We start from the raw sequence: 22746 nt of genomic DNA on the forward strand, positions 1-22746 counted from the left end.
ATCAAGATGGACCAGTCCGACGAGGAAAAAACCAGCTTCATAACCAAGTTCGGCCTGTACTGTTACAAGGTCATGCCCTTCAGACTAAAGAATGCTGGGGCGACCTTCCAAAGACTTGTAAATAAGCTTTTTCGGCCCTTAATTTGCATGGAAATAGAATGTTATGTAGATGATATGGTCGTCAAAACGTAGTTCTCACAAGAATTAATAAAAGACTTAAATTCTGTCTTCCAAATTCTGCGTCAATATAGAATGAGACTGAACCCAAACAAGTGTGTCTTCGGTGTCACCTCGGGTAAGTTCCTAGGGTACATTCTCAACCGGTGCGGTATTGAGGCCAACCCGGACAAGATAAATGTCATCCTATATGAGACCACCCCGAAAAGTAAAAGAGGTTTAGAGGCTAAACGGCTGCATAACCGCTCTGAGCCGCTTCATGTCCAAATCGGTAGACCGCTGCCTACCTTTCTTTAAGGCAATCAAAGGCAAAGGGTTCGAATGAACCCGAGATTGTCAGCTCGCATTCGTCGAGCTAAAAACCTACCTCGCCACTGTGCCAACCTTAGCCAGACCCGAGGAGGGCGAGGTCTTAGAACTATACCTCTCGGCGAGTGACGAGGTGGTCAGTTCGGTACTAATAAAGGAAGTAGATCGGGTCCAGTGGCCCGTCTATTATGTTAGTAAACTTTTGCAGGGAGCAGAGACGAGATACCCGCAGATAGAAAAAATAGCATACACACTGGTAATTTCAGCTCGAAAACTCCACCCGTATTTCCAGGCTCACACCGTCATCGTCTTGACTGGCAAACCACTGAGACAAGTCTTGCTCAAGCCCGAGGTTTCCGGTCGGCTGACGAAGTGGGCCATTGAGCTCAATGAGTACGACCTCTAGTACAAACCACAGACTGCCATTAAGGCCCAGGCCTTGGCGGATTTTATCGGCAAGTGCACATTCATCCTCGAATCCCCTGAGCAGGTTGAGCCCGAGATCCCCAGTTCGGGTGAACCCAAAGCTCCCAAGCCAATAGAGTCTGAACCCCGTGAAGTGGCAGCCAATGTAACATCTCTCCTGGTCAGGCCAAGCGCGAACTGGGATGAGGAGCCTTGGATCCTTCACGTAGATGGTTCCTCGAACCAGCAGGGCAGCGGGGCTGGAATAGTCTTATGCGGCCCAGGTGGCACAAAATTGGAATACGCACTACGCTTTGAGTTCGCAGCATCCAAGAATGAGGTAGAGTACAAAGCACTGATAGCCAAGCTGAACCTAACACAAAAGGTAAGAGCAAAGCACATAGTCGTCTGCAGCGATTCCTAGCTCGTGGTTAACCAGGTTATGGGCGAGTACGAAGCGCGCGAGCTCTCCATGATTGCATACTTAGCGAAAGTAAAAGAGGCCCTGCTCAACTTCCAGTCACATTTCATCGCAAATCTCAAGGTCAGAGAACACTGAGGCCGACGCTCTGTCCCGGTTAGCCAGCACGAGTCACAACACCATGAGAACTGTGTACATAGAGGACTTACCTCGGCCTAGCATTCTCAGTGGGGCAGAGGAGGTTGCTCCCATCCTCGAAGCAGAGCCGAGCTGGATTGACCCACTCACAAGCTTCTTGCTAGATGGAACCCTCCCTGCGGACTGCAATGCAGCCAAGAGGGTGCAGCGCCAGGCAGCCAAATACGTGATAATAGACGAACAGTTGTACCGATGGTTCTACACGCTCCCCTACTTGCGCTGCCTGCGACCTGCCGAAGCCGAGCTTGTACTCCGTGACACTCATGAAGGTCTCTGCGGCGGACACCTGGGGGGCAGAGCCCTCGCCCAAAAAGCACTTCGACAAGGATATTACTAGCCAATGATGTAGGTAGAAGCCGTCGAACTCGTTAGAAAATACGACAAGTGTCAGAAGCATGCCAACATTCACCATCAGCCTGCTCCCAACCTCAAATACCTCGCCAGCCCATGACCCTTTGCACAATGGGGCATCGACCTCCTGGGGCCATTCCCGCCAGCAACAGGTGGGAGAAAGTTCCTAGTGGTGGCAGTAGATTATTTCACAAAGTGGATAGAAGCCGAACCTCTGGCAACAGTTACGGCCCGAAACATACAGAATTTCTTTTAGAAGAACATAGTATGCCGCTTCGGGTTACCTCGGGTACTGATCTCCGAAAACAGCAAGCAGTTCGAGGATATCAAGTTCCAAGAATGGTGCCAGAGTATGGGGATTCGACAGAGCTTCACATCGGTCGCGCACCCGCTGGCAAACGATCAGACAGAAGTAATGAACAGAACCATCCTGCATGGACTGAAAGCACGTCTAGACCGAGCTAAGGGGTTATGGGCGGAAGAGCTACCAAGTGTTTTATGGGCTCACCGAACTATAGAAAAAACCGCCACGGGAGAGACCCCCTTCAACCTCACCTACGGCACTGAAGCAGTAATCCTAGCGGAAATCGAAGTACCTACACTGCGACTAGAAACATTTGACGATCAAACGAACAAAGACGAGTTACGTACCAACCTTGACCTACTGGACGAGGTAAGAGACCTCGCGCACATCCGGACAGCGGCCTACTAGCAGTAGGTAGCTCGGTACTACAACGCCAGAGTAAAGCAGCAAAGCTTCTGAGTCGGTGACCTGGTTCTCCGTAAGATTATGGTGCCCGAACTCGGCGTGGGCCAACTTGGACCAAATTGGGAAGGGCCTTATAGAGTAAAGAGAGCGCTCTGGGGGGCATACGAGCTCGAATCCTTAGAAGGCAAACAAGTACCCTGAGTGTGAAACATCGTTAACTTAAGGTGATACTACCTATAGACCGCCAAGTGAAGTGGACGAAATCTCTACAAGAGCCTAAGGGCCAGGATGCCGAGCTAACAAGAGGAACATCGGCATAAGCGGGCAAGAAACAGATCGGGCATATTATCAGTTTGACAAAATATCAGTCAAAAGACAAGCGAAGCAACGACTAAGTATTAAACACTGAAACAGGTCGTGCGAGTGCAATAACCCGGGCAAGAAATAGATCGGGCATATTATCAATTCAGCAAATTATCAGTTCAGAAAAAAGAACAACACTTGACCGAAAAGATTGTCTATTTCATTACAAGAAAAGGAAGAGTATATAAAAAAAAAATTTACAAGCCCGACGCTACTTCTTCCCCATCAAAAGGCACTTCAACGACTCCCGAAGGCCCTGCCTCACCCTCGGAATCCGGCTCGCCATCAACAGCGCTGGTCATCTCTTGAGTTATACGCGAAGTGGATATGGCACTAATATTGAGGTCGGGGTACATGTTCCAGATCATCCACCGGCTCAGTTTGAATCCCCTTCTGTAAGAATCCACCATCAGGTCGTCAAAACGCGGCGATGCGATGTAGTCCTCAACGGCCTTCTTCTTGGCATCTTCAATACCTTGAGAAAAGATCTACATTTTCTCCCTGATGTCCTTCGAAAGATATTTCACCTGATGCTACAGGTCTAGCCTCAGGTCCGCCATATGCTTCACGACTACCCCCATGGCCTCAGCATCCTGCTGAGACATCGCCTGCCTGGCCATAGCAACGCGAGCAACCTCTTTGGCAGCATAAGCAACCGCCTCAGCAGCTCGGGTATTCGCCTCAGCGGCACGAAAAGCCTCTTTGGCAGCTCGCGCCTGTCTCGAGCTCCTCTCCACCTGGGCCGCTAAGGCGTGAATGGAAGAGTTCACCTACCAAAAGAAACAAGTGAGCAACAACAGCAAGAAGGATAGAAAACAAAGAGGGTAGACGAAATCTGACTCACCACCATAACATGAGTTACGGCACGACAGGCGACTTGGTTCAAGGGAAGATCGGTCCATGCCGCAATCTCCTCGGGGAAAGTGGCCTCCCTACTCTTCTGAAGAGCTTAGTTCGGCGACAACATGCTCCTGAACTCCCCTTGAGCTCCCGAGCCTGAGGGCCCAGCTCGTGTATGAGCGGACCCAGAGTAAGCAGGAGCACTAGAGTAGGCGGGAGCATCCATGTGAGTGGTCTCGGCGTAAGGGGCCCCTGCCGCTTCCTGCATCGGAGGAGGAGCCACCTCGGGCTCCCTGGGCAAATCCTCCGACGTGTGGCTTGGAACTTGAGGCTCCTCATCTTGGGGTAGTTCGGTACGAGTTCGCTTGGCGACCCGCTTCCTCCTCTTCATGCCTTGGAACAGATGCCCCCACGAGTCCTCTCTGAGTCCATCACACCTGCAAAAAAGAGTTCAGCATCTGAAAAACGAAGGAACAAAGCGAACAAGAAACCTCTGAGCAAGGAACCTACCCGAACTCAGGCCGGTCGCAATAAGCTTGGCATCCGTTAGGTACTGATTGCATTTTAACCCTTGCCATGCCCATTGCCGGAGGCCTTTCACTGTCTCTTTATCGAGAGTGACACCAGAGTCAGGAGAGGCCTCCCCCCACCCAGTCTGAAAAGGCCACCCCTATGCACTTCGCACCCCGAAGTAGTCCCACTTCCACGTCGGGACCTTATTGAGAAGTTCGTGCAGAAGCTTAAAACCCAGGTGGGGAGACAGGTAATACGCCCGCCTACCCCCGAGAAGAGAACCCGCTTGTTTCTTGATCATTAAAATGGAGGAGAATATCTCCAAGTCTAAAGGGAAGTTCTGTTCGCAAAAAAGGGAGACTGTCCCCACCAAGTTCCGAATAGAGTTCGGATGAAGCTGGCTAACGGTAATGCCGAAGTGGTTTATGACCTCGACGAGAAGGGGGTGGAAAGGAAATCACAGCCCCGCAGCGAGCTGCTCCCGAAAAATCACGACCTCATCAGGACCGTGTTCCCAAGGAAAGCTACCGAAGGAATGAAATAGGTGTACCCCCAGGCAGATTGTAAGAGATAAGTAGAGATTGGATCCCCTCGGGCATCATGGTCGAAGAACCAAACCTATTTAGCATCCGACCTCGACGAGAGGTAGACGTCAAACTGCCCGAAGTGGCTCGGCCTACGGGTTCGAGGTCATCCTCAAGTTCCACCTCAGGATCACTAAGGCAATCGGGGGATACGACTCGATACGTAGAACCTACATCAGTCCTACTTGAAGAATCGTCTGAGCTATCAAAGCTAAACATCGAGGAGAAAAGGTGGATTTGGGAAAGTACTCACCGGAAGAAAGATTTGAAGGCTCCGGAAACTGGAACAAGCCAAAAACCTTGAAGGTGAAATAACAAGCCTAGACGCGAACTAAAAGGCCTAGACGCGAGCTGAAAAGTTGGATGCGAGCTCAAGAAGCAAATCACAGAAGTGACAAATCGACTGGGGTTCCCTACTATTTATAGCCACAGTAACCGAGAACCAACAGTGTAGATCAGAGCCAATCCGACGGCCCGCGTTCGCGCTGACCGCATGTCCCCTGAGACCGAGACGTGATTGATGCACGTCTTTCTGAAATTGATGAAACATCGGTGCACGTCTTTCTGTAACTGACAATTGCCAGCGCACGTCTTTCTGCAACTAGCAACTGCCAGCGCACGTCTCCTCAAAAACGGCAGTGGCACACTTTTTTCAAAATCAAAAGACCCACTGTCATGTTCCCAACGGTGCGATTTTTTGAAATTTAAAAATAAACGCGCGATGCCACTTCTGTCAACATTTGTAAGCAGGTAGGCATGTCTCCCGCCTTTTTGGACACTCCAGAAAACTGAAGAACCCTGACAAAGCACCTCGTGTTATCAAGATTCGAAGAACGGGGCAAATCCACCTACCACCTCACGAACTCCCCGTGCCAGGGCAAGACCCTTGGCGCGAGGAGTGGGGGGCAATTGATGAAGGAAGATTTGGCCCGGTTACGCGACACATGGCAAAGACGGCAGATCGGCACAAAAGCACGCCTAAGGCGCGAGCACTAAGGGTAGGAACCAGCATCGGACCGAACTCCCCTACCAGCAATTCGAACTCCCTACTAGGAGCCCGAACTCTCCCTTAGGCCCCAAGCCACTCAAGGGATAGTAACCCGAACTGGCCTGCCTTATAGCAGTTCGGGACACACCTCGTCGAACTGGCCTGGCTTATAGCAGTTTGGGACACACCTCACCGAACTGGCCTGCCTTACAGCAGTTCGGGACACACCTCGCCGAACTGGCCTGACTTATAGCAGTTTGGGACACACCTCACCGAGCTGGCCTGCCTTACAGCAGTTCGGGACACACCTCACCGAACTGGCCTGCCTTACATCTGTTCGGGACACACCTCACCAAGCTGGCCTGCACTATGGCAGTACAAGACATACCTCCGAACTCAAGACCACCTCACTCACCACTCCAAGACTTTGCCTCTAGGACGCCAAACTGTACCACGCCCGACACCAAGGAAGTTCGTACCCAGGGGCAGCGCACCTGACTGACTTGGGATCTGACGCTTGACAGCCGCACTTCAAACGGCCACCTGACACCGCCATCTCCAGTTACAGAGATGGCTCCGACAAGGAGCAATGGCGGTTCTGTCCCAGCAGAAAGGATGACACCCGAACAAGCAGAAATAGAGATAATCATACCTGGCCTGACAGAGGCCTCGGAGTGAGTGCGCGAAGTGGTTGTAAAAGGCCCCCTACCCCCAACAACAAGGTATGTGAACTTTGTGCCATCTGGTCTTTACCTTGCCTTTGAGAGAATACTAACTTGAGCTTTGGAGTTATTTCACCGGATTCCCCCTAGAGTTCCCTCATCTTCTCCGTTTCAGGCTCCCCGTCGCTCTAGTTAGAGGCAAAATTGTTGACAGCTAAGACCGACCGGATTGCGCTCCATCATATTCTAACAAATTCGACATCCATTTTTTATGTTCTAAATTTAGGTTAATATATTATTTGATTTTTTATGTATAGATTTGTTATTTAATTTAAGAGATTAAATACAATTTTATTTCTCAATAATTCCCTCCTTTATGATACTACATCATTTGAAATGATACAGGGGAATTGGCTCTTTAAGTATGAAGTTCGTTTTTCAATAATCAATCTTATTTGAAAGCAAAGATATTTGGCGATTCAGTTTATAAAAGTCACTATTCATATGTAAAATTTCCTTAAAGATATTATTTATATATAAACATATTTATTGCAAAAAATTTTCATGGATTTGACAATTTGTCCCAGTTTTAATAAATGGTACCATACTAAATATACTAAATATAGCCCATGGGGTTACCACTAAGAGAGGGTTTTGTACTGGTAATTTGTATAAAATGGAACACATAACATTTAAATTGAATCTTTTATTTCAGTAAGGAAGTTGGATTAGCAAGTCAATGGGACTGGATTTGGTCCAACCCGATCCAGTCTAATGTAAGTCCACTTACAAATGAGTTGGACCCAATTCAGTCCAAATCCAATACAAATCAAATCCAATCCAATCCAATCCATTAAAATGTAAATGGATTGGATTGGATCCAATTTAATTAGAATGAAATATAAAAAATTATATAAAAAACAAAACAATATAAAATATTACAAAAATATATTAAAATGAAGAAAATCTGAAAATTACAAAAAAATACCCTTTTGTAAAAGTGCTTTCAAAAAAGTACTTTTGTAGAAGTGCTTTTATAAAAGTACTTTTGTAGAAGTATTTTTATAAAAGTACTTTCATATAAGTGCTTTTGTAAAAGTACTTTTACAGTACCCTCATATAAGTGTTTTTATAAAAGTGCTTTCATAAAAGTACTTTTATAAAAGTGTTTTGATACAAGTGCTTTTGTAAAAGTACTTTCGTAAAAGTGTTTTTATAAAAATACTTCCACAAAAATACTTTCATAAAAGTGTTTTTATAAAAATACTTCCATAAAAGTGCTTTCATAAAAGTACTTTTATAAAACTGCTTTCATAAAAATACTTTTATAAAAGTGCTTTTGTAGAAGTGCTTTTATAAAAATGCTTTTATAAAAGTGATTTCGCAGAAGTGCTTTCGTAAAAGTACTTTTCATAAAATCTTTTATAAAAATGCTTTTGTAAAAGTGTTTTTGTAAAAGCACTTTCATTAAAGTGATTTTATGCCAGCATCAGTTTTGATCAACTTCAAATTAGAGAAAGATTTGGCCTCATTAACTGATTATTGAAATTTTGGTTTAGGTCCAATTGAGACCAATAAGAATTTGAACCAATTTATTTTGGATTGATCCAATCTAATAATTACAATAGACCGTCCAAATCCAATTTAATAAGGTTTGAATCGGATTGGATCCAATCCAAAATCGGTCGATTGACACCCCTACCTTCCAATGATGTATTATTTGCTTCAAAGCATGTTAAGGGATCCAGATGTCCTAATAACAAATAATAGACATACACATCAAATGTTGTTTCACCTGTCCTCAACATTTAAAAGTAACGTGACATTTTGATGTGTAAAGTTCCATATTAATCAAGCGTAGAGGTTAGATGGGATAAACCATTAAACCTACTAATAAAATAGTGCTAGGCACATCATAATTTTGTTCCACTTATCCTCTTAAACCAACGATCACAGGTTTTTTTAAGGGAATGGAAACGTGGCCGTTTTTCAAAAAAACCATGTTATGTTGGATCTATATAGGCGTTTCAACAAATGTCTATATATCTCATTGTTTGGTTCAGTCAATTATTAAAAAATCGGGCATGCCTTGAAAATTGAGATCATGGTGACCATTTCCCCAAATGGTTGATTGATGTATATACTGTGGTGTTTATCTCTCAGCACATACATAAAAAATAAAAATCACCTTACCAAATATCATAGTGTTCACAGCCTATATGGGATAAGTTTTTTTTTTTTTTTTGAAAAGTGGATCATGCGCATTTCAGGCACCTACGCTTTCAAACACCATCTAAGTGAAAAATAATTAACTGAATACGATGGCTCTTCAGCGAAATATAGAATGGATGATAATGTTCCACGTCAGTAATAAAACACATAGGACTGCACCTTTCGTAACAGGGACATGAACAGCCATCTCTGTTATATGGAAGTAACTTTCTTTAATTTAAAAAAAAATATTTTTTCACTTATTTTCTCATTTTCTTCGGAACAAAACGTATAGCCAAAGCTCCGGCGGACTGGACCCGTTTTCTAGAATCCGAATTTATCGTCATTCGTCACTCTTCACGTCATTTTCTATTATGCTGCTCACTGTGTACCTATCTACACTTAATCCACAGATCCAAGTATGGATGTGTCATAGCTTCTCATCTATGTGTTTCTATATATTTCCAACGTTCTCTCCTGTTCTAATCGAACTCATCACTGCTGTCAGTAGTAAGTGCTAAGTAGTAATATCTGAAAAATCGACATTCGAGCTTGAAAATCAATGGAGGGTCTCTTTCGGTGCCCTGCGAATTACGTTCCTCTGTCTCCCATTAGCTTCTTGTTGCGATCCGCTAAAGTTTACAGAGATAAGGTCTCTGTCGTTTATGGAAATGTGAAGTACACATGGAGAGAAACGCTGGAAAGGTGTTTGAAGCTCGCTTCTTCTCTGGCCCAGATGGGAATTTCAACTGGGGACGTTGTAAGCTCTGGTTTTCTGACCTTCTGCTACCGTTTTCATTTTTTGGATCATTTTGTCATTTCTGGAATTTAAATTCGTGTTGATGTAGTTGACTAGTTTTCATGTTTTCTTCTTCTCGTTTATCTTCAACTATTCCTCCTTACGTTTTCCTTTTTTTTTTCCTGCAATTACACTGAAATTTTCTCAGTTTATTTTTTTTTTCTGTTTGTGTAGTGCGTTGTCATAATCTCATTCTCCGTAACCTCTCATGCATATCTAACTCATTTCTGATATGTTTCTCTCTTGTTCATTTACTGATGCATACTCTTTTCTGTTTATGATGTGAATCCCTTTGATTCGATGCTGTTTTACAGAGATCTCCTGTTCTAGTACTCTTCAATTTTCTTTTTCTTTTCCTTTATGTTTGATATTGTGCCGGATATTTGGTGATTGTGCATTTGCCAAAATTGATTCATCACAGGATCATTCGAAGAGGTCACTTAATCATCATCATCAATATTATTATGCATTTCTTGGTTTTCAATTTCTTGTCTCTGAGGTTCATCCCTACTTTTCACAGTCGAATTATTTTCTTTTGGAGAGAGAGAGAGAAGATAACAAAGTGTTGTACGAAGAGAGATAATAAGCGCAAGGGCCCAAAAAGTACAAATCCAAGCTTTTTACTCCATGTTTTTGCCAAGCTATCAGTTAACGGATTTTGATCTCTTGGAACCCATCGGAAAGACGGTCACAGAAGAAGAAAGGTACCTTGCTTCAGCCAATAGGTGATTCAATTTCCATGGGCCTCCTTGATTCGTTTCTAACCAATTTATGGCGTTGACTGAATCACCCACTACTAATAAAGGAGAGAAGTTCCGATCTCTGGTAATTCTTAGCGCTGTTAACACTGCCAAAATCTCAGCCTGGTTGAAGTAGTCTCCCCTATGGGCCCACTACAAACCCATATCAATCACACTACCTTGCCTTTGAGACAAAAACGCCACCAACCCATATCACACTTCCATCAAAATTAAGAACAAACTCTGCTCTCACATTCAAAGGGAAACTTGGTGAACCAGAAACTGAAGGGGAAGAATAAGATTCTTAGGGCCTGTTTGGTTAACGGGAATAGGGATCTGGAATCAGATCCAACTGTTTGGTTGGGGAATCTGAATCCCATTTCCATTCCTGGTGGAATGGCATTCCCCCACTTGAGGGAATGGCGATTCCCTCCTATCTTGAGAATGAAATCCCATTCCAGTTGATTCCAATTCCCATTCTGATGTCTGTCTCAACCAAACAGACTATGGGAATAGACCATTCCAATTCAAATTTTGACTATGAACCAAATGGACCCTTAGTGTTTCTACTGATGTCTCTGACTATAAGACCCATAAACTCTTCACAAACTGAAGGCGCAAGAGTTACACATGCTGACCATTCGATCTTCTAGTTCATGCTAATTCCTGGATTTATTTTCAAAAATTCTGAAATTTCATTCTTATCAAAATCTCCACGTCACATAACAGCATGCTTGATGCCTAAGAGGATTTGTTCGGCTTCTTTGGGTCCAAAGGTGATGAAAAGCTTAGAGCAACAGAGAAAGTTTGTATTGATCGTGTCAAAATGGAATAGTTGGGTTTTGAGTAGATGGATATGCGCAATATAAATTTTTATGATTTGACACAAGTTGATAATGAGGCAGTATTTGGTAATGCATTGACAAGTGCTCCAATCACCTCTGCCTGGTAGGAAAATACAGTTGTTAAGGCTTGATTTGGCTAAGTAGTATCCACACTGACATGGTTCTGCAAATGGCAAATTTGGTTTCTTTTTCTCAACAATGCATACTGTCTATATGCAAGACGTTTGCTGGTTGAATCTGTAATCTCTCTTAGAAATAAATTTCCATTGGTCCCATTCAAATTGGTGATATAATACTTGTACAGGAGCTTACAACATACTATTCCTTGTTGAGTATTAATACTCTACACTTTTGTCTCTTTAACTGATCCAATCAAGATTGGCCATGTTTCTATCCCAATTAATATTGTGGAAGGTTGTTTTAGTTTGGTATCCAACACAAAGGCATATGCCGTTCTAGAATAACTCAAATTTCTCGAGTAGAACTTTGTTAATCAGAGCATTAATATGTCAATAGAAGTTCTTGCAGTCCTGATAAAAAACTAAGTTCTTCTGTCAAATCAAAGTTTCATTCCAAGCTAAAGATGCATCAATGAAGTCCCTGAAATATTTTTCAGGCACCAGACTTCTCGCTTCAATAGAAGGATCTCTTTCCTTCTCATTGTAATACCACCAGCTGTAGATACTCTTAACTATCTAACTCTTCGTTCCGTTATGATTCATGACTCTTTATATGAACTTTTCCTTTCTTTTTCAGGTGGCCGCATTTGCACCAAATATTCCAGCAATGTATGAGTTGCATTTTGCAGTCCCAATGGCAGGAGCTGTTCTTTGTACACTTAACATACGGCATGATTCTGCAATGGTGTCAGTGCTGCTAAGACATTCAGAAGCCAAAATCATCTTTGTTGACTACCAGTTCCTCGAAGTTGTTCAAGGAGCACTTAAACTTCTCTCCAACACAAAAGCCAAGTTACCACACCTGATCCTAATTACAGAGTGCAATAAGCCTTCCCCAATCATTAAAAATGCTCCCTCAACTTCTGGTGAATTGCAATATGAAAGTTTCCTAGAGGTAGGACAACTGAATTTTGATATCAGATGGCCAAAGGATGAATGGGACCCTATTTCATTGAATTATACTTCTGGCACCACATCAAGTCCCAAAGGAGTTGTTTTCAGCCACAGGGGAGCTTACCTCAACTCCTTTGCAGCAGTTCTTTTAAACTCCATGGGCCCGATGCCTGTGTACCTATGGACTGTTCCTATGTTCCATTGCAATGGGTGGTGCCTCACTTGGGGTGTGGCAGTTCAAGGAGGCACCAATGTTTGTCTCAGGCATGTCTCTGCAAAGGGCATATTTGATAGTATCTGTCTCCACAAAGTAACACACATGGGTGGTGCACCAACAGTCTTGAACATGCTTGTCAATGCACCTGCCAGTGAAAGGAAGACACTTCCCCACAAGGTTGAGGTGATGACAGGCGCTGCACCACCACCTCCAGAGATCTTGTTCAAGATGGAGGAACTTGGTTTTGGCGTTACACACTCATATGGCCTAACAGAAACCTATGGTCCAGGAACAGTTTGTACATGGAAGCCTGAGTGGGATGCCTTGCCTGCTCAAGAACAGGCAAAGATCAAGTCCCGCCAAGGCCTGCAACATCATGGAATGGAGGAGGTTGACATAAAAGATCCAGTGACCATGAAGAGTGTACCAGCAGATGCAAAGGCCATAGGTGAAGTAATGTTTAGAGGCAATGTGGTGATGAATGGGTACCTTAAAGATTTGAAAGCAACACAGGAAGCTTTTAAAGGGGGTTGGTTTCGTACTGGGGATCTTGGTGTGAAACACCCTGATGGTTACATAGAGTTAAAGGACCGTTCAAAGGACATCATAATTTCTGGAGGGGAGAACATAAGCACGATTGAGGTTGAATCTGTGTTGTTTAGTCATCCTGCAATTCTTGAGGCTGCTGTTGTAGGCCGACCTGATGAACATTGGGGGGAGACACCTTGTGCCTTTGTAAAGTTAAAAGAGGGATATAACACAAATTCTGAAGAGATCATAAAGTTCTGTCGTGACCACTTGCCACATTATATGGTTCCTCGAACCATTGTTTTCCAGGATTTGCCAAAGACTTCAACTGGAAAGGTACAGAAGTTTGTTCTCAGGCAGAAAGCAAGGGCTATGGGCAGCCTCTCTAAGAAGAGTACCAGCAAGCTTTAAGACATCCTTGTCTGGAAGGGAATGTAATATTGTATTGAATGCAAGGCTTTCTTGTTCACAGAACTATTGAAGGTATCTTTGGAAATGTTCATTATTGCTCTATTAATTGTGCTAGTCTAATTTTCACCACTTCATCTGCCACACGAGCATTGTTATAGCAGATTGGGGTGTGGAAAACACTAGATTTGAGGCTCAAAGCCTCAAATTACTATTAAACAAGGTAAAAAGATATAAGGAATACATATTTCGTTAGTTTTTGTCTAAGAAAGTAAGAATTACATTTCAATCGACACAAAAGGCATGCAGGTATTAACATATTATATAACTTTGCTAATGATACTTATAAAAAAAACACTTTGATAATAATACATTAATCAATATTTCAGCTCTCAATTTACTTAAAATTCAATAAGAATTTTCATAAATTAAACGCCTACAACTAGGGATGTCAAATGGACTGGATTTGGTCCAATCCGATCCAGTCCAATGTAAGTCCATTATAAATGGACCCGGTCCAGTCGAGTCCAATGAATATTTTGGACCATTTTGCACTGGTCCAATTCAATGTCTGGACCGTCCAATCTGTTTAAATTCATTTTGATTTAGATTGGTTTCAACCCAAACCTGGTCCATTGACACTTATATTCTTATCTTATGTCAGTGGACCGGATATTGGCTTAATCCAACCCAATCCAATATAAATTTATTACGGACAGACCAGGTCCATTCCAATCTAATAAATATTTTGGACCGGATTGGTCCAATGACTCCAAACCAATATGTCTTGTTGGTCTGTCCAATCCGTCTAAATGGATTTTGGACTGGACAGGGTCCAATCCAAAACTAGTCCATTGAACCCTTATAAATTAATTTATATGGAAATAAATAAATAAATTATTAAGTAAATATGAAAGAAATCATGTGCAAGTGTAACTAAGAAATTTTAATGTCTAAATAATTATTTTGTATTTTATTTATTTTTATTCTATAACTTACATGGATTTAATAGATCATGCATAGATATATTGCATGATTCTTTCCTACCATCAAAATCACACAAAGTATAAGGAAAAATAGTTTGGTTCAATTTTTTCCCAGTATATCTACTTGTACAAAAACTACTAACATGGCTTCAATCAGCATATCCATGCATTTCAAGCACCCAAACATGTAAATCTACTAGAACTAGAAGAATTAAATTTAAAGAATGGGAAAAAAGAAAAAACTTATCAGAATTCAATGGAAAGCAAGCACTAAAACACAATTTGCTTCAAAGGAATTTGAAGTTCAGGGCTTTCGTTCTCTGAAAAAAAAATGGCTGGTAGATCCTACATTTATATGTGGTTAGGAACTCCTCTACCAAGTTTCAGGCTAAACAAACAAGGTTTGATAGGTTGAAAGTTGCATCTTTGGGGTTTGGGTAACAATTCATACCGTTTGATACACCCATCGATGCACCAAGAGTCCGTTTGGTTTATGGGAATAGGGGTCTGGAATCAGAATCAACAATTGTTTGGTTGGATAGAATCGGAATCCCATTCTTATTGTTGGTGAAATGGTATTTCTCCATTTAAGGGAATGACCATTCCCTCCCCCTCCTTTGAGAACAAGAATCCATTCCAGCTGATACCGATTCTTGTCTGAATCAAACAGAGAGGAGGAATAGACCATTCCAATTCCAACTGCGAACCAAATGGACCCTAATAATATCACTCAATACTTTTTTTTTTGAGCTCAAAAAGAGGCTTTCATTGATCTCAGTTGAAACTTTCAAAAAATACAATGACTGTCAAAAAGTCAGGACAAATTGACCAAGTAGTAATAGATTTACAAGGAAGCGCAAACTTACCAATTTTATGCTTAGCAACATTAGCTTATCTATTGGTATGATTGACTGAGAGTGTAGACGATTAAAAAGCCCTCCACTGTGTTAATATACCACAGTGGAGATAGAGACTCCACCAACAGAAGGTCAATACTCTTTCATACGCTCTCATAACCTTCATTCTTCAATCTGAGAGAATGGTACAATAGGCCATTGAATTCCACATTAAGTCTTACTCCACCAATATACTTAGCAATTTCATAGGCTCTTTCAATTCCCTCTCATTAAGTCTTGTATTTAGAATATTAACTCTCATTCTGTCATTGAATTCCACATTTAAGTTTTTTACTAATAAATTCCACCAATTAGATCTATATCCAATATTTTTAATGATATAAAATACATGCTTCTTAAAAGTGACCCAAAAATTGAACCATTCTTCCATACGTGTGGCAAGTAAGAAGTTCAACCATCTAGGTCAAATGGGTCAACCCATAATGTCATTGTACTGAAAAAAAAACTTTTAAAATAGAAATAAGTACAAAATAAAAATATAGAAAAATTGGGCACATCTCTAATGTTTTATATATTAATCATATTAAAAAAAATAAGTGTGATAAATAATAATTATTCTTATTGATGTTGGAATCAAATATAAAATTCAAAGCAATCCATGGTGGTGGTCAACAATTCAACCTTTTAAGTCAAATGTGTCACCTCTTGATATCATAATTAAATAAAAATTAAAAGAAAAATAAAAAGCACAAAATATACGTATTTATTAGTGCCATAGACTTTAGTTGGTGGTCGGTCAAATCTCCAAAGGTCTAGAGAGAATGATGATGAAGAGAAGAAGAGAAAGATAGTTGCAGGAAAAACCCTAGGGTGTCTTACGTGGAGTCCAATAGGGTCTCTCTCCTCTTGGAAGACTTCTCTCATACTTATATAGACAAATGAGCAGGGTCTTAGAGGAAAGTGAAGAGGAGACAAAGGAAACTTTCCCACTATGGTGGTTAAAACTCGTTAGGTATTAAACAAGTAAGAGACTTAGATTTCACTACATGTCCATGAAAATCTTTTGGGGTCGGGAATTCCCATCTTTGGAGTCTGCATGTGCGCACATTTGTGGCCACAACTCCTTCTAGATGCTTGCTCATTGTCATGCGATGTGACTCCTCTTGTTAGGGTGTCTAAGTATTTAAGAGCAGCATCGCAAGTGCCGTGATGCGAGAGTATCACAATGCTGCGGCGCAAGAGTATCGATTGTAATCGTAGATCTGCACTACGATTCCTATGTTTTAATGCCTCAATGCAGTATTCTAACTTCATTGTTGTCATCGCAAGGGTGTTTTCTACGAATGTGCGTTTAGAGCAATATTGTTGCTACTAGAAGGGAAGTACAATATCGTAAGCATTATCACAGATTTTGGTGTTGTTGCACACTATGTGTTTGCAATTCTGGTTCATAAACATGTAATTGCATCTATGTTCTAACACTGGACATGTCTTTCATCGTAGTGGTTAACTCCATGTACTTACAATAATTATATAGAAATTTGTAAAAAAAAACATTTAGACAATTATTTAATATTTTATATTAAATAATCATATCAAATAAAAATAAGTATGATAAATAATGGTTGTTTTATTGATGTTGGAAATAAAATATAAAATTTAAAATCGATCCAAAAATGAAATTATTTTCCTAGTGGCAGGTCAACAATTCAACCTTTTGGGTTATATGTGTCAATCCTAGTCCTCATAATTACATAATAAAAATTGAAAAATAAAAATATAAAAATATGAAAATATAGAAATTCTACAAAACATTTGGGCACAACTCTAGTGTTTTATATTAATTATATGAAAAATTAAACACAATAAACAAATTTTGTTTTAAACTTTTTATTAATGATGAAAATAAAATACAAAATTTAAAACTAACCCAAAAGTGAAATTGTTTTTAATATTTAGTGGTATATCAACAATTCAACCTTTTACATAAATGTATCAACCTGTAGTGTCATAAATAAATAATAAAATTTAAAAAATGTAAAAAACACAAAAAATATATAAACTATGTAGAAAATATTTGACCATGTAGGACTGAGGTGTAAGGCTAGGTTGAAGGGTGGTCTCTTTGAAAGACGAAGGGGAGCCTCCAAGGGGAGTGAAAGCCTTTTTTGGTATGGGATTTGGAAAATGAGAGGGTTGTAGGGACTTGAGGGTATCAGCAACGAAATGCTTAGGATTCAGTGATGTCTGACGTGAGGAGGATCCTCTATTTATGAAGAAGATACCGAGATCCTAAAAGTTAGGAGATGAAGATCTTCGCTCCATATCGGGGAATGGAATATATTGTTCACTGGCAATCATTAGATGCGCTATTAGGGTTTCACCACATGTATCATGAGGATCTTCCGAAGGATTGGCTTTCCTTATCCTTGAGATTCTTCATTACTCACGCGTGCTACTAACTTTTTATGCAACATGACTAGTCCTACGCGGCGAAGATGACGCCACTATTCGAAGGGCAGTATTCATCAATGCCTCATGGCGATTCACAAAGTGCATTGCTATCATGAGCTCGCATGTTTGGACATGCGTAGGCCTCGCCATGGTCTCGGCCTACTGCTCTCTCTAACCTGTCATTCGAAGTGGGTTCACAAACTATGGGTTCATCGCACACTTAAGTGCGCTTGGGCCTTTTGGGTAAATCTCTCTGAAGCTCGTTCCGGTTCAGGTACTCACCGGACTTGATGGTCCGTGGGTTTATCGCAACTTTGCTTAGTGTGTTATGGATTCATTGCGACGATAGTGATAAACTGTGTAATCGTTATAGACTCCTGGCAGTCAGTCAGTCTCCGAAAGCCCGGAGATGGCGACCAGAATGAGAGGAGGTGGAGAAGAGAAGAAAAAGAGGAGAGGGAGAGAAAAAGAAAAACCTCTTGAGAAACCCTAGGTCTGGATTGTGATTGTGTTGTCTCTCTCTAGAGAAGAATTGCTTTCCCCCTTTTATAGAGAGGGTTAAGGCCATCAAGAAATGAGCTATTTCCTGTTAGGGAAGAGCATCTCTCCTATTATGAAAGGAGGTCTTATTAAGGGATCATTATTAGAGAATCCTATCCCTCCCATATTCTTTCCGTACGTGACCCTATTGTACTGATGTGGCGCAGGTGATGAGATCGTTTGGCGGGCATACTTTCATTAAACTCACATGCGTAACTTAAAGACGTACATGTAACCGGTATCTATTCCCGTTTTACCGTGATTCCACGGTGCTGTGATGGTGTTGGGTTCATTGCAGTTTTACGCATGTTTGGGTTCATCACAAACCCGCATGTGTCTTAGTTTTATCGCAAATTCGTACTAGCCAAAGTTCATCGTGACCTGTCCTAGGTGTGAGTTCATCGCAATCGTAGATCTGTGATGAATTCATCGCAATCGTGCGATGGGTTCTAGATTCATCGCAAGCGTCTGTGTAATGTTGGTTTGACACCTTTTGTACCTTAAAGGTCTTAGTGACCACTATATACCTACAGATCATATCTTAAATATCATATATTCATCATATTAAATAAAAATAAGTGTGACAAATAAAAATAGAAATATAAAGTAATTATAAAAATATTTTGAAAACATATTATTTACTATCATCTTCATCAAAAAAAATGTTACGTACAAAACACATGCATACTTAACAATAGTGTAAATATGAAAGACTAATAACCAAAGAAAGAATCATCTTATGGTTGGATATGTGGGTAAGTTATGCTTTAGTCCCAGTTCTTGACCATCTGGGAAGGCTGAAGTGCAGCAGCTTCTAGCTTTTTTAAGTAAATGAAAAGAGAAGCAGCTTCCTTATGGCTTTCTGAGGTGGGCCCCACACAAGGAAGCCTATAAAACTCTATTGAATAAAAAATCAAGAGAGACCGAACCTGTTTCAGTCACTTTTTCAACTATCCCCTTCAGCATCTTTTAATAGTTATCCAAAGCACTTCAAAGCAGCTGAACTAGCTTAGTTGAATCTTCAACCAGCCCAATTGCTTTCTAAGAGGCTTGAAAGGTGTAGCGCGTACTACCAAGTCTTGTGAAATTCCCGCCAGGTAAAATTTGTTAAAAAAAAACAACAAAAATGGTACACAAACGCTGCATTCATAATCTCCTCTAAATGAAAATCTTCTCTGCAACTTGTGTGTGCCAACGCGTCTTCATGTTGTGGAGTATACCAAGCCATGTCAGTGGGTGGGGTAAACCCGCACATTAGCCCGGCCCTATGGGTTAGGGTCGGATCAACCTTAATCGGGTTTCAGTCTTTCGGGTCATGTTCGGGTTAAGATCAATGCGTCAAAACCGACTAGTTGTAACATGTGTTAAACAAAACATGGCCTTGCTTGCGTATATTGGTGTTCCTCTTCCTTGGGGTGGGTTTGCGTTGGAAGTAACTGTGTATAAGGTTCAACCTTCCTGAGTCTGACGTCCCTAATTGCATCCATGCCATGTGCGGAGTTCGGCTTCAGTGAAGGCAAAGCCCATTCGAGCAGCCTTTACTGTTTGCATTGAGAATATGTACTTTATTTCGTGGAAAGATATTCTTAATACAAGATTGCAAAAGGTTGTTAGAACGGTATGGGCATAGATTTTTCCTCGTGAAAGCCGATCTCACTTGTGCCATGTATTGTTTAAGTTGCACCTAGTCCTGTTGGGTGGTACTGAATGCTCTTGCAGGTTGCAACTTGGGTTTTTAATTTGGGGATGAGGATAAGGATGCAATTATCCGAATTAAAATTAAAATTTGATTCCATTAAGGGCTCTAAATTTAAATTCAAATTCAATTTGTTTATAATTGGATCAAATATGAATCTACCCATTTGTATTTTTACCAATTTGTCATAGGTTCCAAGTTTTATACAATTATTCAGTTCATTTTGTTCATAAAATATAATATTAAAGTCATTTTTGTTTATTTTTAGGGTAAATTACAAAGCCCCCCCTATACTATGACCATGAAACAAAGACCTCCCTTGACAGTTAAGTTAGATGATGGAATGCATTAAATTACTAAAATACCCTACTAAATTTTTTCTATTTTGTTTTTTTGCCCTTTTTCTCTTAAAACCTATTTAACCTATTGTTTCCATTTCTTCTCTTCTTTTCCCCTCCTTCACCATCCTCTCTTATTCTCTCTCTCCCAACTCTCCTAAATGAAAGGATAGAGGAAATCCATTTATCATCTTCCCTTTCTTATCTTCTTCGTTCGAGCCAAGAAAACTATGAACATAATGCTCACCAACGTGCTTGACGTAGCCGCTAAGGGTCTATTTTACTATCTCTTCGGGTTCGCCTTTCTCTTCGGTTCTCCTTCCAACAGCTTCACTGGCCATCACTTCTTGGGCATGAAGGCATTCCTGTCAAAGCTGTTCGATTATAATAACTTCTTGTATCAATGGGCTTTTTCCATCGTTGCTACAGAAACCCAATTCGTCGCTTACCTCATTTACTTGACCAGACTGCAGTGACCACAACCTTGGCCAATTGCACGGCTGCGCTAACCACTTTGTTCGGGAAAAGTTTGATTTTAGGACACTAGAACATTACCAATGTGTGCAATGGATTGCTTGGGGGTTCACAACAATCACCTTTGGCTGCTCAATGGTGGAGCCATGGGCTGCTATCGTCTGCGATTTCGTTGCCTCCTAGATCTTGATTGGATGCAACAAGCTTGATAAGTTCAAATATGATGACCCACTGGAGGCTACGCAATTTCACGATGGCTATGGAAGTCGGGGTCCTATATTCATGAGCTTGTTTGCAAGGGGCATATATGTGCAGGAGGTATACCGAGCCACAGAGAGGCCATATGGAATGTTCATGGGAGGAGGTGGAAAGATCTTAGCTGCTCAAATTATCCAGATTTTGAAGATTGTTGGGTGGGTGAGTGCCACCATGGGTCCTCTGTTTTATGTGCTAAATAAGATGATTTTGCTAAGGATGAGATGGCTGGAATGGGCCCTTTGTTTTATACCATGATGAAGATGAACAGTCACAGATGCAGGGAGGTTTAATGATAAGAAGAATAGAACCAGCTAATGGCACTCCTGCTGCTAATCAAAGTCCATCACAAGTTGTGTGGTCATTTGCCGCTCTCGATGCAAATCCCAACCTCCAGAACCTTCATCACAACGGTGGGTGAGTGCCACCATGGGTCCTCTGTTTTATGTGTTAAATAAGATGAACTTGCTGAGGATATCAATTGAGGATGAGATGGCCGGAATGGATATGACCCGGAATGGTGGCTTTGCATATGTATACCATGATGAAGATGAACAGTAACAGAAGTAGGGAGGTTTAATGATGAGAAGAATAGAACCAGCTAATGGCACTCCCACTGCTAATCAAAGTCCATCACAAGTTGTGTGATCATTTTCTACTCTCGATGCAAATCCCAACCTCCAAAACCTTCGTCGTAACAGCTATGGCTCTCCTAGAAAGCCCAAAACCTATCATGCTGCAATTTCACGGTGGTGGAAGTTGCCTATCCAACTACATTTGAGGACGGGTTGAAAGTTTTGAACTAGTTAGGGAAGCAAGCAAATGGAGAGAGAGAGAGAGAGAGATTGGGATCTGAATAAAGCAGTAATGGAAAGAGAGATCGGGATTGAATTAAATGGGTTCATTCCTGATGCTGTTAAGGGTAAGGGAAAGAAGAGAGATTGGGGGAGAGAGAGAAATGTGAAGGAACGGAAGGGTAGTATCGGAAAGTCGGGAAGATGAATAGTGCTTTTCTCGTCTAATTATTACAAGGATAGTATGGGGATTAAAAAATATTGTAACGGTCTTTTTGAATGAAAGGCTAATGAAAGGGGGTCTTTGTCTCATGGTCATAGTAGAGGGGTCTTTATAATTTACCCTTATTTTTATTAATAATACATAATATTTTGATCATTTTTAATCGAACTTACTTATACTATTTAATATCCAATTACAATCCTAATTCGATTTGAATCTTCTGGTTATTCCATGGATATGATCCAATTCGAATTTAAATGTAAAAAAATCAAATTCAGATATACCTATGTCTGATTTGATCGGATCCGTTTTCAGTCGTAGATGGAGATGCAAGTAGGGCTGTCAGTGGTTTGGATCGTTTGGGTCTGGTTCAGGGCATTGATTATTAATTGGGACAATTGCGTCTGACCCAACTAGGAACCTTGGTATATTTAACAAAAGAATCAGTTGAGATCGGAATCAATTCGGAACAATGCAAACGGTTCGGTTTGGTTTGATTTGATTCGATCGGTCGGGTAAACCAACCAATTGACAGTCCTATATGCGATTGTAAAATGCCCAAGAAAACCCGGTTAATGGGCGAAAAAAGACGATCTTTGAGATTTTCTGCTTCTGGTTTTGCCTGATGACAATGACAGATTTTGACTCATGTCGTAACTCGTGACAGCTTTTATCATCGTTAATCAAGTAAAAAAATTCAAACAAAGCTCAAACAAAAACACCAAAATCAGTCGACAGTTCTTGACTATTGTTTCAGGGTTCCAGAAAACCACTCACGGCATGGTTTT

General features: G+C 41.2%; 1 protein-coding gene and 1 pseudogene across 2 annotated transcripts; both read left to right on the forward strand.

Moving 5' to 3' along the window:
* Positions 1–9010: 9010 nt before the first annotated feature.
* On the forward strand, positions 9011–13450 carry LOC148864671 (butanoate--CoA ligase AAE1-like). 2 transcript variants are annotated; one of them, XM_088979877.1, is made up of 2 exons: positions 9011–9491; positions 11872–13450. In XM_088979877.1, exons 1-2 carry the CDS (start codon positions 9294–9296, stop codon positions 13342–13344), a joined length of 1671 nt encoding a protein of 556 aa, XP_088836003.1. In that variant the 5' UTR covers positions 9011–9293; the 3' UTR covers positions 13345–13450. The 2 variants fall into 2 exon arrangements, with proteins under 2 accessions (XP_088836003.1, XP_088836004.1); XM_088979878.1 differs by lacking the exon at positions 9011–9491 and adding an exon at positions 9509–10234.
* Positions 13451–20615: 7165 nt separating this feature from the next.
* Positions 20616–21502, forward strand: LOC148864672 (ammonium transporter 1 member 2-like; annotated as a pseudogene).
* Positions 21503–22746: the final 1244 nt, after the last annotated feature.

The sequence above is a fragment of the Nelumbo lutea genome, chromosome 3, assembly GCF_056320005.1.
Source record: "Nelumbo lutea isolate HS-2025 chromosome 3, American lotus-T2T, whole genome shotgun sequence".
Classification (NCBI taxonomy): domain Eukaryota; kingdom Viridiplantae; phylum Streptophyta; class Magnoliopsida; order Proteales; family Nelumbonaceae; genus Nelumbo; species Nelumbo lutea.